General features: G+C 38.5%; 1 protein-coding gene across 4 annotated transcripts in view; it reads left to right on the forward strand.

Annotated features, from left to right (window-relative positions):
* CTNND2 (catenin (cadherin-associated protein), delta 2) overlaps positions 1-16,175 on the forward strand; it is a 935,009-nt gene that overhangs the window by 872,092 nt on the left and 46,742 nt on the right. For all 4 annotated transcript variants that reach the window (XM_011951767.1, XM_011951770.1, XM_011951769.1 and 1 more), the window contains 2 exons: positions 10,762-10,972; positions 15,649-15,733. In XM_011951767.1, coding sequence (XP_011807157.1) covers positions 10,762-10,972; positions 15,649-15,733 — 296 coding nt within the window. The remainder of the gene's footprint in view (positions 1-10,761; positions 10,973-15,648; positions 15,734-16,175) is intronic.

Consider the following 16,175-nt stretch of genomic DNA (forward strand, 5'->3'; position numbering starts at 1 on the left):
TACTCTGTCACCCAGGCTGGAGTGCAGTGGCATGATCTCAGCTCACTGCAACCTCCACCTCCCAGGTTCAAGCGATTCTCCTGCCTCAAACTCCCAAGTAACTTAGATTACAGGCTCCTGCCACTGCACCCAGCTTATTTTTTGTATTTTTAGTAGAGACAGGGTTTCACCACGTTGGCCAAGCTGGTCTCGAACTCCTCACCTCATGGTTCACCCACTTCGGCTTCCCAAAGTGCTGAGATTACTCCTGACCTCATGATTCACCCACTTCAGCTTCCCAAAGTGCTGAGATGACAGGCATGAGCCACTGCACCTGGCCAAATTTTTATTTTTTTCTTAAAGGACCAGCAGCTTAAAGCATTCTGAGAGTGTTTTCATTGGCAATTTTGTAGTTTTCTTGTTGTAATTACATATATAAGGACTTACTTGTTTACATAAGCCCATCAAATCAGGAGTCCCATTTATCAGTCTCATCCAGAGAATAGAAAAGTTATACCAATTTCTAGACAGAGAAAATGTTTATCCACATACAACAGAAGAATCCCCAGCAAACTCTTGGGTAAGCTGGAGGATTCAGGAACTTATAACTGGATTTCTTATCTCATATGTGCTATTTTTTTATAATCCTTGTCAAGTCCATTGTGGGTTGAACCAGGGAATACATGTTAAGATTTATTAACACCTTTTTCTCAGCACATGTTTATTGGCATATTTCTATATTTCTGTGTGACTTTTCTAATTTTTAACTTGAAAAAAAATTATAGGTTAACAGGAAATTATAAAGATAGTAAGGAAGGGTCCTATGTATCCCTCAGCCAGTTTCCAGCAATGGCTGTATCTTACGTAATTGTAACACAATAAATCAGGAAATTAACATTACAATATGTGTGTACAGTGTCATCACATGTGTGGATTTGTATAACCATCAAGGTTATCAAGATACAGAATTATTATTCTCTCAGCCCAGTGATATTTGTTGTAACATCTTGTCATAGTCACACTCTTCTTGACTATCCTAAACTCCTAGCAACCATTAATTTGTTCTCCATCTCTATAATTTTGTTATTTCAAGAATGTTATATAAGTGATATCTTACAATATATAACCTTTTGAGATTGGCTTTTTTCACTTAGCATAATATCATTCAAATATTTTCAGACGATAGCATGTAGTATTCCTTTTGATTGCTAAGTAGTATTCCATGTATTTTGTTTTGGAGGAAAAAAAAAGATAAGCACTCAGAACCTTCCAGATGTTTCCAGAGGTCAGAGATCTCCGGACAGTCCAGTAGAGACCTTTCCCATGTTAACAAGCATTCAGACATTTTCAGTAACTAAGCAATACCATTTTGAATGCTTCACCAATTTGGTCTGTAAGCCACATTAACCAGTTTTAAAATATATTATTTTTGCATATATTTTTCCCCTTTGATGATAGACTGTGTTTAAATTGGATATATTTATAGTGCGCAGATGACAGATTTCTATAAATTAAGCTCCAAATATTTCCCAAAAGAGAAATGAGAGACAAAACATTCCAGCATTGTAAACATCAAACAACCTTTTATATACAGAAGGAAAAAAAGTCTTTCACACTAGCTTACAGACATCCAATCACACGGAAATAAGCTCATCACTTTTATATCATCAATTATTGCTGAAAAGTAAATTCAGAGAGAGGAGAGGATTCTAGGCTGATGGAGAGGTAGGAAGCACCAGGAATCTGTCTCCCCACCTAGACACAATCACATTGGCAGAATCTGTCTGTTAGTCAGGGTTCTCCAGAGGGAGAGAACTAATAGGATATATGTATACATGAAAGGGAGTTTATTAAGGAGAATTGGCTCACATGACCACAAGGGGAAGTCCCATGATAGGCCATCTGCAAGCTGATGAAGAAAGAAGCCATCAGTGGCTCAGTCTGATGCCAAAAGCCTCAGAAGTAGGGAAGACAACAGTACAGGCTTCAGTCTGTGGCCGAAGGCCCAAAAGCTCCTGTCAAACCAATGGTGTAAGTCCAAGAGTCTGATGCCAAAGAACCTGGAGTGTGATGTTCAAGGGCTAGAAGCATCCAGCATGGGGGAAAGGTGAAAGCCAGAAGGCTCAGCAAGCCATCTTATCACACCTTTTTCCACCTGCTTTTGTTCTAGCCATTATAGCAGCCGATTGGATGGTGCCCACCCACTGTCTCTCCCAATCCACCGACTCAAATGTTAATCTCCCCTTACAACACCCTCACAGACATACCCAGAAACAGTGCTTTACAAGCCACCTAGGCATCCTTCAGTGCAATCAAGCTGGCACCTAATATTAACCATCACACTGAATGTAACTATTTTGAAACTCTGGAGTCTATTGAAGGCTTAAAAATTTCAGAAGGCTTGGACAGTAAAGTACTGTTTATTTGGTCAATCTCAGCTCAGCAGTAGCTCCCCATCCCCCACCACTCAGCCCTATGACAGGTAGCTGTGCACATGTTCCTAGAGCAACTTACTTGCAGCTGGCAGAAGCCAGAGTTGGCACAAAATACTCTGTCCTCTAAATATTGGGGATCTGTTCTTTCTGCTGATTGCTGCTTCTCACTACAGAGATACAAACACAGAGGCAAGCAGCCAGTGTTGCACACACATATACCATGATTGAAAGCCCCTCCATCTTTGGCTGAAGTTATTTTCAGAGGATTTAAAGAGCTGACACACCCTCCTCATCCACTTTGTTTTTTTCTTTTCCCTTTTTGGGAGCCAGTCATTAAAGACTAGCATATTCAAAAGCAACTGCATATACAAGAGAAATAAGAGAGCCATTGTGCTTGATCAGGGAAACTCTCATGCTCAGAAAACATCTATGAAGATCTTAAGGCTAATTCTCAACCCACAGACAGCCTAAAACAGTCAAAAACAAAACAAAAACAAAAAAAATAACAAACCCTGAAAAAGAGGAAGAATCTGATTTCCAGATAACCCATTATTACATTCAAATTTTAAGTTTCAACAACAACAAAATACCACAAGGCGCACAATGAAACAGGGAAGTATGACCAGTTCAAAGGGAAAAAAACAACAACCACCACCAGAAACCATAGCTGAAAAATGGCACAAAGGCAGAGCTACTAGACAAAGACTGTAAAACAACTGTTTTAGAGATGTTCAAAGAATTAAAGGAAGATATGGAGAAAGTAAAGTTACGAACATGATGTGTGAACAAAATGGAAACATAAATAAAGTCATAGAAAACCTAAAAAGAAACAAAAAAAATTTAGAGCTGAAAAGTACAATAATTGAAATGAAAAATTCACTGAAGAATTGCAAAGGCAGATTTGAGCAGGGAGAAGAAAGAATCAGCAAACTTTAAGTTAGGAAAATTGAAATTATTGACTTTGGAGAACAGAAAGAAGAAAGATCGAAGAAAAGGAACAGAGCTTAAGGGTTCTGTGGACATCATCAAGAGGATCAAATACACACTACAAAAGACTCAGGAGAAAAAAAAGTGAGAAAGGGATAGAGAGATTATTAGAGGAAATAATGGCTGAAAAATTACCAAATTTAATGAAAGGCATAAATATAAACATTCAAGAACTCAATGAGATTCAAATAGGATAAGCTCAAAGATACCCAGACTGAAACACATTACAATCAAATTGTTGAAAGACAAAGAATCTTGAAAGCAGGGAGAAGTGACTCATCACACACAAGAAATCCAAAATAAGGTTATCAGCTGATTTTTATATCAAAATTTTGAAGGCCAGAGGTTGATATAGTCATGGTGCTGAAAGAAAAAAAAACTGTCAGCCAAGCATCCTATGTCCAGCAGAAGTGAGGGAAAAACTTAAGACATTCCTAGATAAACAGAAACCAAGAGAGTTCATTACCACTAGACCTGCTCTGTAAGAAATCCTAAAGGGAGTCCTGCATGTTGAAATGCAAGAACACTAAATAATTCAAAAGTATAAGAAGAAATAAAGATCTTAGTAAAGATAAATACGTGGGCAATTATAAAGCTCATATTGTTTTAACAATGGTTTATAATGCTACTTTTGTTTTCTACATAATTCAATACATTTAATAAAAAAGTACTGGTTTACAAGGTAACATTATTGTGACTTTGTTTCATAACTCTACATTTTTTTCTACATAATTTAAGAGACTAATTCATTGTAAAAGAAATAATTATTTATGTTTTGGACACACAATGTTCAAAGATGTAATTGTGTGACATCAATAACTGAAAAGTGTAGGATGGAACTGTAAATGAACAAAGTGTTTGTATGTTATTGAAGTTAAGCTGGTATAAATTCAAATTATAATGTTAAATGTAATCCCTGAAGTAACCACAAAGAAAATCATTAAACTATATACACAAAAGAAAATAAGGAAATTAAAACATTTAACTACAAAAAGCAACACAAAGGAGATAGTAATGCAGGAAATTAGGGACAAAAACAGCTATAAGGCATATAGAAAACACCAAAACGCTGGAAATGAGACCCTCTTTATGAGTAATTACTTTAAATATACATGGATAAATTCTCTAATCAAAGACGGAGATTGACAGAGTGCATTAAAAAATAGTATCCAATTATATGTTGCCTACAAAAAACTTACTTTAGATTCAAAGACAGAAATAGACTGAAAGTAAAAGGATATTTGTACATCCATGTTCACACCATTATTCTCAATGGTGAAAATGAAGTATAAGCTAATTCTTCATCAACAGAAGAATAGCAAAATATGGTATATATACACAATGAAATATTATTCAGTCTTGAAAAGAAAGTTCTGGCTGGGTGCAGTGGCTTATGCCTGTAATGCCAACGCTTTGGCAGGCCAAGGTGGGCAGATCACTTGAGGCCAGGAGTTCAAGACCAGCCTGGCCAACATAGTAAAACCCTGTATCTACTAAACATACAAAAAGATAGCTGGGTGTGGTGGCACATACCTGTAATCTCAACTACTCAGGAGGCTGAGGCACAAGAATTGCTTGAACCCAGGAAGCAGAGGTTGCAGTCAGCTGAAATTGCACCACTGCACTACACCCTGGATGACAGAGTGAGACCCTGTCTGGAAAAAAAAAGGGGATTGTACATTCTGACATACGCTACAACATGGATGAACCTTAAGAACATTATGCTAAGTGAAATAATCCAGTCACAAAAAGACAAATCCTTTATGATGCCATTTATATAAGGTACCTGGGTGTCAAATTCATAGAGACAGAAAGTAGAATGAGAGTTTCCAGGGGCTGAAGGGAGGGGTTGGGAAGTTGTTTAAATGCTTTTAAAGTTCCAGTTTTGCAAGATGAAAAGATTTCTAGAGATGTATGATTGTAGAATGATATGAGTTGACATAATATCAACAAACTATATAGTTAGAATGGATAAAATGGTAAATTTTATAAGTCTTTTACTGCAATAAAGAAGTTTTTTGGAAAAAAATAAACTCGGAGCACCTCAGCAAAAACCCACAAGTCAGTTTTAGCAACTCCAGAAACAAGAGGGCCATAGAACTACTAAGACCTCGAAGACAAAGGGGTTGTGATGTTTCTCATCCAGGGTTGCTCTCTAGTCCAACTGACCTTCTGGAAAAATATATTTTCTCTCATCAGTTTGAGACATTTAAGTTTATAATGGTGCACAACAAAGACCATCTACACATAGGGCTCCATCAGTGATCAGAAGAGATCTGTAATAAGTGTCGGAAGGGACTCAACTGACTTCCCTGTTGCCTGCTGCCTTAGAGAATGCAGGTCTTAGACGGTAAGACCACCACTCAACATTCCTGTCACCAAAGCGAAAACCAAATGATAGTATGCACATCAGTAATAAACACAGGCTTACTTCAGAAATGGAAATAGAAAGTCATAAACACAACATGGAAACAGAAGCAGTCAATGAGAGCAAGGCTGTTACCTCATCATGAAATCCCAACTAGCTCCTTTCTGCACAAGCGCTCCGCAAGGAGTGCCTTTCTTGGGCAACACGGTTTGTTAGGTCTCCTGAGTGAGTCCCTCAGGGTACCTTGGTGTGCCCAACAACGCTTAACGGAAGATTTCGAGAATGAAGCATTGCAAAGAGAAAATAATCTTTACTTGCAGTTTTTCAAGACAATCTGGATTTAGAAAACTGGTTCACCAAATACAAAATACAGGTATTTGAAGGAAACACACACACAGTGGAAAGGGTAGCAAAGTTCCAGAGTTGCAGTTAGTGCATCACTGATGAAAATATAGTCTTTTTTTCTGCACAATTATATTATCACCAGTGGTCGTCTCTTACCAGTATTGCAAAAATCAGAGATATAGCCATTGTTATTAGAGACTAAGTAACTTAAAAGAAATGGCCCAAGGATTCATTTCTATTGGGAACTTTAGCAAGAAAGAGTGATTTTGTTTGTGGTAGTGATGGTGGTAGAGTCTTGTTTTGTACTGTTCCAATCTGACAGAGCAACAAGCTTTTCTTTTTTAAAAAACAAAATATGGAATGCCTTGCAAATGTATGTATTATCTTAGCACAGGGGCCATGCTGATCTTTCTCTGTATCATTCCAGTTTTAGTATATGTGCTGTGAAAGCGAGCACCATGATTTCCCTTTTTCAGATGTGATTCCATGATAGTGGATCATTGGTAGCACATTTATTCAAAATAGAAGCAAGGCAAGGTATCCACTGTGCTTTCATAAATCTAAATAGTCTTTGAACCTGATGACCTGCTTGTCTCTCTGACGGGATTTTGGTATGTGATTCTCTCATCTAAGTAATAAAATTTTGCATGTTTTTCTTTGTGTGGAAAAATAACATTCAACTTATGCATTAATATTAAGCTTTAAAATTCACTTGGTTTTTACTACCCTCTGTGTTATTCCCACGTGAAATCTCTGAATCATGTTTCCCTGCATTACCTCAACATTTCCACGGGCTCCAAGCCCTGTCAGTTGCTTCTTAAGAATTTCCATCATGGCTGCTCTCATGTCCTTGATCCCCTCATGACCTCCTTTTTGTAGTCACAGGTTCTTCTTTCTTCCTGAAATATTATAGTTTCCTGACAAATGAATGAATCACTGTATTATTTTCAGTCTGTGTCATACCTTTTACTTAACCAAATTAAATCTAGAAGAAGGTAGAGTCAGCTGTGCATGGTGGCTCACACCTGTAATCCCAGCACTTTGGGAGGCTGAGGCAGGCAGATCACTTGAGGTCAGGATTTGGAGACCAGCCTGGCCAACATGGTGAAATCCCATCTATACTAAAATTCAAAAGTTAGCCAGGTGTGGTGGCATGTGCCTGTAGTCCTAGCTACTCGGGAGGCTGAGGCAGGAGAATCGCTTGAACCCAGGAGATGGAGGTTGCAGTGAGCTGAGATCATGCCACTGTACTCCAGCCTGTACAACAGAGTGAGACTCTGTCTTAAAAAAAAAAAAGAAGAAGAAGAAGTAGGTGGTGCAGTCAGCTGGAGCAGCCATCTGCAGTGGTTACTGGTGCCTGCTCCTTTTCAGGGCCTAAGCAGGTCATTCCAAGATAGGTACCTCCTCTGCCCCACGCCAGGCTCAAACACAGGGGGAAGCTTATGCTCTGCATCCACAGAGAATCTCAGTGCGCCACAGGACCACAGCTGGGTTCTAGGTGCCCTTTCTGTCCCTGGGACTGTGAAGAACTGCCCACAACCTCCACCTGGTGATCCAGCCTCTTTCTTCCCCAGTCCTAAAAGAACCGTACCTCCATCCATTTCTCTCTCTAAAAAGAAAAGGAAACAATTTGATCACCTTGATGGTGTCAAACTATAAAAAAGGCTTGAACCACCCACTTTGCAGTTTCCTGTTGCCAATATGATCCCCCCAAAAAAGGGAATTAACTTCTTTTACCCTCTGAAGAAATCTCAGACCTCAAAGACCCAAAAGTCTGCCTGAACAGTAGAAGGAGAGGAGTCAAGATTCCTCCTACTGGGTAGCAAGGATAGCTTTGACTCTTTCAGGTGTTTAGAAACTTAGGTTAAAAAGAAAATACAGGATATGGAACAGTTATAGAGACACACTCCCTTGAGTTGTAGTGTTTATAATTTCACTAGAAGTCTAGAAGAAGAAAGCATTATTGTCAAGAAAAAGACTGTATGTTTCTTCCACCTTCAGTTTTACTCTTCTGAAACCTTCCTTCTTAATGCACCAGAATTCTTTTTGTAAAATATCAAGTTGTTCTTGTTGCCCCCTTGACATACCAGAAAAAAATCGTAAATGTACACCTCCTGAATCAAGCCTTCTGTAACAACTCCAGTCCTATCTAACTTGTGTCTTCCCTGAACTACTGTTATAAACATATAACACAAGGTCACTTGCATCTGTAATTATTCTATGTCCCATATTTTATTATTTCCCTAATCAGCCTCAAAGTTTCTAAACACTTGAAAAAGCTAAAAATCTTTTCTTGCTACCCAAATTTCTTGTGAAGATAGGATTTAAATTTCACTGTAAAAAGACAGCATTTTCAACACATAATCAAAAGCTAAAAAAGAATTGTAACCTTTTAAAATAATTAACAAACTTTGCCCCGAGGTTTCCTTCTCCATGAAATAGTATTACCTGTTTGTTTCTTTACTTGGATGATCAAAAATATAGACTAAAATATATCCCTCCAGATAGACTGATAAATAGACTTCATGAAAAATCTCCAATTGCCTAGTAAAATGTCAGTGACCTATTTTGGAAATACTAGAAATAAAATAATTCCAATGAGTTTCCTCGACAGTAAAGTTGGGGTAGGTTAAATATAACAGTTACTCCTGATCTTTTCCGTATCATGGGGCATGTGGAAAACAATAGCACTTCAATGGCACACTGGGGTGAGCAGAAGAGGCTGCTCTGCAGGGGTTGGGTACCCTGCCATCTGCTTGTTTTCTATAAGTAAACTAACATTACAGGAACACCTGCATCTTAATCAGGACTCAAGGGTTGGAAAGTCATGGAGGATGAGACTACATCTTCATATTTATCTGACGTAATTTTCCAAATGATAATACCAACAAAACTAAAACATACTACAGCCAAATTCTTACCCTCTCTTCATTTTTGGTTTTAACCTTGACAGTGCCCAAGGTCACAAAACCAGTTCTCCATACACAGTCAAGGGTATAAATGTCCCTGTATATACAATGACTGGAGTATTTTTTCAGTTATTTTGCCCTTCCTTCATCACTTTCCTTATAAGGAAAAGGAAGAAGGAACACATTGATCATCTCATGTGTATGGAGCTCAAATGTGTCTTCTAATGATTTGTGGGGGTTAATGAACTGATAGAATCTCCAGTATGCTGAGCCCTACAAAAGTAAACTCTTAACCGGAGATAAGGCTGATTTAATGATAAACAGATAAACTATTTTAGGTGCTGTCATTAGAAAGTAAATATGCTACGTTTGGGGGTTTGCAGGCAAACCATTTTTGTCAGACACTTCCTCAGCTATCATCAAGTGAATGAACACGCTTTTCTATTTCAGTAATGTAAGCATCAGCATTTTCTCTCTAAGCTAAAATAAGCCACCTAAACATAGGATAAGAGCAGATACCAAAATTACAAGGGCCTGTGTTTGCCTGGAATTAAGATATCATCGCCTACTCTCACAAGGTTCCCTTCCTGCTGCCAGGCACCATGCGCCAGAGAATTAAATAGCAGAAGAAGACATTATTTATAGATATATATGGGAGGTGAAATATTTCAAGTAGCCTTTAGGAGCTAGCTAAGTATGCCTAATTGGAGCATGGGAGACAAGGAAGGGATCTAACTTTGAGCACTTGCCAGTTCCATCTGAAAAATGTAAGAATGGCCAGCTTTGCTACAGGCACTCATTTACTTACTTCCAGAAGTCAATTAAAGGAGCAGCAATGGAAGCTGCAGGTGGGATAAATTAATCGTCGTGCCAGGTTATTGGTAATGCCTAAAGTGCTTTGTAAACGAAAAGTACTCTATAAATATGTCATTATAAGTACCTTTATCATTGGGAATAGTAAGATTAATAATGCTAAAGTGAATTAAGGAAGCAGAATTAGATTGTATTATATTTTTCACACAAAAACACACCAAATTAGTAAGTGTTGCATGGTAGAACTACACAATAAAATTCCATCAGAGAGACAAACAGCATCGGGTTACTGCAGTTCAAAGGACACACAGTTATAGATTGTCAAGTACCTCTCCTGCTTTCAGCATTTCCCTTTGCTGTAAATGAATCAAAACTCAGTACTCACATATGTGATCATGTTCCCCACACGTTTTTGCTTTGACTGTTTTTAAAAAATACAGGTCCCGACATAGCTTTCATTAAGTTATTTTTGAGAGTTATGTTAGAATTCCCATACCTTTTTCTTGACTTCTATAAACATCAAGCGAGAACATAATAATAACTAATACCTATTGAGCCTTGTGTCCTTGTTCATTTCCATACATGCAGTCATTTATGCTTTATAGCAACCTTGTATGGCAGGTACCATTATTGTCTTACTTTAGAGATTGAAAACACTGAGGCTTCAGAAGCATGAAGTAACTTGGCCAGTGATTTGATCCCAGGTCAATCTAGCAGCAGAGTGGATGCACTGCCATGAGGAATGACTGTTTTTCTCTATAGATGTGTCCTGAAGTACCCAATAGAGAACGTTCAGTGATGGGAAACAAACAATATTGCATAAACGTGGTCTCTTGTATTCTCTTTTCCCCCATACCCACCTCTGCCACTATCTCTGCCTTCACCTTGACCTCCTTTCAACTGTTCTCTTTATTTTCTTTGCCAGGCAAATACGCCATGCGAGACCTAGTCCACAGGCTTCCAGGAGGGAACAACAGCAACAACACGGCAAGCAAGGCCATGTCGGATGACACAGTGACAGCCGTCTGCTGCACGCTGCATGAAGTGATAACCAAGAACATGGAGAATGCCAAGGCCTTACGGGATGCCGGTGGCATCGAGAAGTTGGTCAGCATCTCCAAAAGCAAAGGAGATAAGTAAGTTACCTGGTGACGCCATATCTCTGTCCTGATAAAATTGGTTCTGAACATGCCTTTCAACTCCGATTACGGGTAGTACTATGACTGTCACTGGAAAGCATTTGTCTCTGAGAATCAAGAGAAGGAAAATGGAAAATGGTTTCCAGTGTTCTCTCTTACTGTTGGTGAAATGGACTTGACGGTCCAGCACACCCTGTGCTCCTTCCACATGGCAGCAGCACGAGTTCAACCTGGATACATGAAGGCATTTTGTTGTTGTTCCTCTGTGGTGGGAAGTCAGTGTGTTGATGATGTCTCTACATCCTTCTGCTCTGTGCCTCTTCAGCTCTGCAACCAAGTCAGGTCCACCTTACCAACATCACAGTAGCCACCAAGTCATAGCAAGTCACCGTGCAGGAAGGATGAGGGAGGAGACAGGGCATGATGGAGTCAGAGAACTCAGTTCTAATCCAGTACCCTCCCTTACAAGCTATGAGATGTGTGGCAAATATTTAATTTAACAAGTCACTATGCCTATACTTTCCAGTCTAAACCTAAGGGAGAGGCTGTCACAATATGCTAGCTGGAAGAGGTGATAATCAAATCTTAAAGAATGAGTGGAAATTTCCCAGGCAGCGCGGATAGTGGTGAGAAAGGAGGGCCTTCGTGCAGATAGAACAAAAAGAGATGAGACTTGGTGTCAAAGCAACTGCACCTCCTTGAATAAGAATGCCTCCCAGTTTTTAAGAACCAACAGTATCTTACCATATACAGCCAGAAAATAGCTTCACAAGCCAGCGCATCGGTATATCAGCAAAGTGTCAATTTCACAGAAACCTTCACTAACCTTAATTAAATTTTGCCCCTTAGAAGTCCCTCGATGTAATTAAATAAGATTAAAAGGGTAAACATTTTGTTATCAAGAGTCTGTTTCTTGACTTTTCATTCCCTGCCAAGCCACCCTCACCTCCCCCCCATGCTTTTACCTGTAAATGCTAAGTCATTTTTCTTTTGTTATTAAACACTTGAGGGAGGCACTTTGAGACTTTCTGGAAATTCTGTCTCATTATTTCACTTAATTCAGGATAGTACCAGTGTATTATAGAAGATTCAGAGTTCTTGTTTAAGCACCCAGAGACCTCCAAATAGGCTCACTCAATCAACAATTTTGCATTTGGATTTGAATGTTTTCTCATATCAAGTAGAAAAGCCCCACTGGACTCATATAATAATTGCACAGTGGAGATTGTCAGCTTGAACTATATCTTATGATATTGTACTTACAATAAAGTACTCTACTACGTAGGCAGGAAACCATATGATTTTCTTTTTTATTTAGCTTCAATAGATCTTTGGAATCTAATTGAAGCGCTTACCTGTTTTGAGCATTAGGAGCTTAATATGGTAATGCTTTTTTTTGAGCATACACACCTACACACATAATAAAACCATAGTCTGCAAAACAATCTGCTATATTTTTGTCTGTATTCATGAGACATTCAAAGATTAAAGTATTTCCTCTGAATTATACAGTTAGAGAGCTTTGAGGAATGGTTTGGCATATATTAATTCTCTCCAACTGTATAAGCATTCCTACAGCAATAAGCATCACTAAATGGGCCTAAAGAGAAAAAAAAAGGTTTTATTGAGACCTATGGTCAAAGAAAATTATTTGGTGAAAGTAATTTAAAAATCACTTGAAGAAACCATCTATGAAATGATACATATCCGTGCTGCTAAGGTCCCAATAAGCCGGGTCCAATCTTGATTATTGTTAATGGGAAGATTTTTTTCACTAAAGATGATCCCATAAATGCCCTTTAATTTCGCTGAAAATTTCCTTATAGAATAAGTGCTCATTCTATCTTGTTGTTCCTTTATCTCTTTTTCCAATGCCAACAGTCTAGATGTACGAGTTTAATAAGAAGTGTTAAATTGGATTGAATCAAGCACCTTCCTGGTTACAGTTCTCCTGCTTAGTCAGTCTCATTCACTGTTTCATGTATTTTATCTCTTTTTTAGTATATATACTGACTAATTTGGAGATCAAAACAAGGTTTTTATAACTACATTTATCCTCGTCTCCTACCTACACTTCAGTTTTCTTATTGCTTTTCACTGCTCTTAAAACAAAATGAATTCAGAATTGCTCCAAATTTGAGCATGAAACTCACCATTTCTGAGTCAATTCTATTATGATAGTAGGCATGGAGATTCCCGTGGACTTCTAGACAAATTGTAAGGAAATAGAATTTGTTTATTGAAAATCAAATTTTTGGAACTGAGGATAATTTAATAATTAGGAACAGTAGGAATACAAATACGGAATATCTTATTTGTAAAATGATTGCTAATCTGCCCACCCTAAATTATTCCTTAAAAACTTATTTCTAGAAATAAGTTTAGTTCAGACCTGATTTTTGTTTGTGATAGTATGGGAAAACACAGATGGAAGAAACGTGCCTTGCTTTGATGCTCTATTTTTAGGTATTTATACATGTTCTTTATATATATATATATACAAGCTTAAATATGCAGTGATGTTAATGAGTCAGACTGGCGAGTTGCCAGGCACAGTCTATCAGAACTGCACAACTCACAGTGTCTGACGGACACAACCAAGGGGTCTGGTGTTCTGTGATCCGGCCGCTGGCACAGCTGTGTTAACAGCCACAATGAACTGCACCAACTGAAGTCCTCACTACCCCTGACGTGACAGCTCTGGTGAAGATCAAACTCCAATTGTGTAATTGTTATTAACTCTTATAGTACTCGCCATTTTGAAATCTTGAGTATTTATTCTTCTCACATCATTTTAAACATCCATTATGGACATTCTATCATGTTCATCTGTCTCAAGAATACATTTGTGGTTTTTTGCCCCAATTTTAACAGTTACATGGGAAGTAGTGTTGAATGTGTCACTGTATTTTGTCATAAGACGGAAAAGCTATTAACAGTCTCAACTGTTACTGTCAGCAAAGAACTGTGTATTGTGACTTGGGTTATAATCACTTGTCACATTAGAAACACTCAGTTGTCCAAGCCCTTCAATCCATACTTAGAAGAATTTTTCAGGTAGAAATTTCTATGGCACCCGTCTAGTGAATGCATCAAAATTAAAGTCTAAAAAGAAAGCAAAGTTTCTTTGACCTTCACATGTTAGTATAACACTGTGATGTATTGGCATTTTAATTGAGAGGTTAAAACCTGCTGTTCATTACACATTCCCAGTCTCTCTTGGTTTTGTAACTATGCAAAAGATAGAAACAAAAGACTACACTTTTGTTTCTACTCAGAGGCATTTTTGCATACTAACTATGTTTCAACTACACTATCATGACCTGAATATTAATATATGTTTTTCTAGAGTTGCTTGGCTATTGTCATGAACAAATATTTAGCTAAATGATAAAATACAACAAAACATCACATTTAATCTTTGTTCAGCATTGACTATATGAGAATGAAATGCAGCTTCATCTGGATTCATAAAAAGATCTAAAATTCTCTGTGTTTAAGTCAAAGGAATTACAGGCCTACCTTAGAGATATTGTAGGTTGGGTTCCACACTGCTACAAGAAACAAATATCTCAATAAAGCAAATCACACAAATTTTTTGGTTTATGTTATAGAAATATCTTCTTTCCTTAAAAGTCGTGAATCAACTTCTGCTAGTTTTAATCTTTTCTCCTGTAGCTTTTTTACCTCGCCAAGCCTTCATAAAATTAAGAGAGTTGGCTGGGCACGGTGGAATCACGCCTGTAATCCCAGCTCTTTGGGAGGCTGAGGTGGGTGGATCACGAGGTCAGGAGTCCGAGACCAGCCTGATCAACATGGTGAAACCCCAACTATACTAAAAATACAAAAATTAGCTGGGCGTGGTAGCACGCACTGTAATCCCGGCTACTTGGGAGGCTGAGAAAGGAGAATCACTAGAACCCAGGAGGCAGAGATTGCAGTGAGCCATGATCTCGCCTCTGCACTCCAGCCTGGGCAACAGACCAAGACTCAGTCAAAAAAAAAAAAAAAAAACAAAATTAGGAGAGTTAGGGCCTTGCTGTGGATTAGGTTTTAGCTAAAGGGAATGTTGTGGCTGATCTGATCTTTTATCCAAACCGCTCAAACTTTCTCCATATCAGCAATAAGCCTGTTTTACTTTCTTATTATTTGTGTGTTCACTGGGGTAGCACTTTTAATTTTTTCAAGAATGTTTCCTTTGCATTCACAGCTTGGCTCACTTTTTGGCACAAGAGGCCCAGCTTTTGGCCCATCTTGGGTTCTGGCATGCCTTGCTCACTAAGCTTAATCATCTCTTGCTTTTGATTTAAAGTGAGAGATGTGCAGCCCTTTCTTTCATGTGAACACTTGGGAGCCATTGTAGGGTTACTAATAAGCTTAATTTCTACATTGTTTTGTCTCACGGAAGAGGGAGGCCTGAGGAGAGAGAGGAGGAAGGGCCAGTCAGTGGAACAGTCGGAAGGAACAACATTTATTGATTACGTTTGCTGTCTTAGGTGGGCGCAGTTCGTGGTACTCCAAAACAATTATGGTAAAAACATGACGGACCACTGATCACAGATCACCATGATAGATATAGTAATAATGAAGAAGTTTGAAATACTACAAGAATTATAGAAATGTGACACAGCTGTCCCACTCACATCTTGCCTTTTCTGTCTTTCCTTCATCAGACACTCTCCAAAAGTGGTCAAGGCCGCATCTCAGGTCCTCAACAGCATGTGGCAGTACCGAGATCTGAGGAGTCTCTACAAAAAGGTAAGGCTGGCTTCACCTGGGCCCTGAGCCCAAAGACTCAACGCGGGGCCCTGAGACATATCACAGATGTGGAGGGCACTTTCCCACAGCCTCAGTCATTGAAACACAACTGAAACGAGAATCAGTAAAGAAGCCAGAAAAGAGGTGATATGTCCCCTGAGTAGCTCCTAAGATCCGTGAACTTTCTGGACTAGACAGACCCATGCTCGCAGGGTGTCACCCTAAATCATCTTACAGAAAAGAAAATAAGCTTGTTTTCCTGAGCTTCAGTATTCTACAGTAGACTACAAAGTAATGACAAAGGGATTTGGGGGGAAAAAAAGAAGCATCAACAAATGTTAACAAGTAATTTTGGAAAAAAAAATATAAAGAGGAAGTAAAGGAAATCCTTATGGAAAACTTTTATATTTACTGACGCTGACTCTACAAAATGTAGTAAGTC

Source organism: Colobus angolensis, unplaced genomic scaffold (genome assembly GCF_000951035.1).
Source record: "Colobus angolensis palliatus isolate OR3802 unplaced genomic scaffold, Cang.pa_1.0 Scaffold327, whole genome shotgun sequence".
In the NCBI taxonomy this organism is placed as follows: domain Eukaryota; kingdom Metazoa; phylum Chordata; class Mammalia; order Primates; family Cercopithecidae; genus Colobus; species Colobus angolensis.